Source organism: Chaetura pelagica, unplaced genomic scaffold, assembly GCF_000747805.2.
Source record: "Chaetura pelagica isolate M959 unplaced genomic scaffold, ChaPel_1.0 scaffold115, whole genome shotgun sequence".
NCBI lineage: Eukaryota > Metazoa > Chordata > Aves > Apodiformes > Apodidae > Chaetura > Chaetura pelagica.
This window is the reverse complement of record NW_009953761.1, coordinates 2,912,303-2,912,744: the sequence shown is the minus strand read 5'-3', so window position 1 is coordinate 2,912,744 and position 442 is coordinate 2,912,303. Positions and strand designations below refer to the sequence as shown.

Here is a 442-nt window from a genome sequence, read left to right as displayed (position 1 = left end):
AGATGCTTAAAGAAAGCACTGAGCAGTGTGAGCGACGAGGACATGGAAGGAATCCCAGCGATACGCCCGCTTTGGAGGTGAAGTCCCAAGTTACCGATGACCTTTGTAAACTAAAAGGCGAAGCTCCCCCTGTGCCCTGCCCGGCCCCAGCCTCCCCCCTGCCTGGTGGCCTGTGCCACATCCAGCTGTTCTGCAGAGCAGGCACCGAGCGGCAGCAGCGCGTGGGCTCCAGCGCCTGTGGATTCCTGCGGCAAACGTGAAAGAAAAATTAAAAAAAAAATACGCAGTTCTGTTTTTAAAGCTGCATTTTCCGATGTGCGTGTGTCTTCCTCTCCGCGATGGCGTGCGGGGCTCGGGGGGTGTATCCCCCTAACCCCCCCGGGCTCCCCAGCTCCAAAGCCGGCCACAAGCCCCAGGGGTGAGGGGAGGACGGGGCCGGGCT

At 60.0% G+C, this 442-nt stretch overlaps 1 protein-coding gene across 1 annotated transcript in view; it reads left to right on the top strand.

The window, feature by feature from the left end:
- Window positions 1–338: 338 nt before the first annotated feature.
- The window catches only part of LECT1 (leukocyte cell derived chemotaxin 1), a 13,408-nt gene continuing 13,304 nt past the window's right edge, over window positions 339–442 (top strand). The window contains exon 1 of the mRNA XM_010000877.1: window positions 339–418. Within this exon, the coding sequence (XP_009999179.1) occupies window positions 339–418 (80 nt within the window). The remainder of the gene's footprint in view (window positions 419–442) is intronic.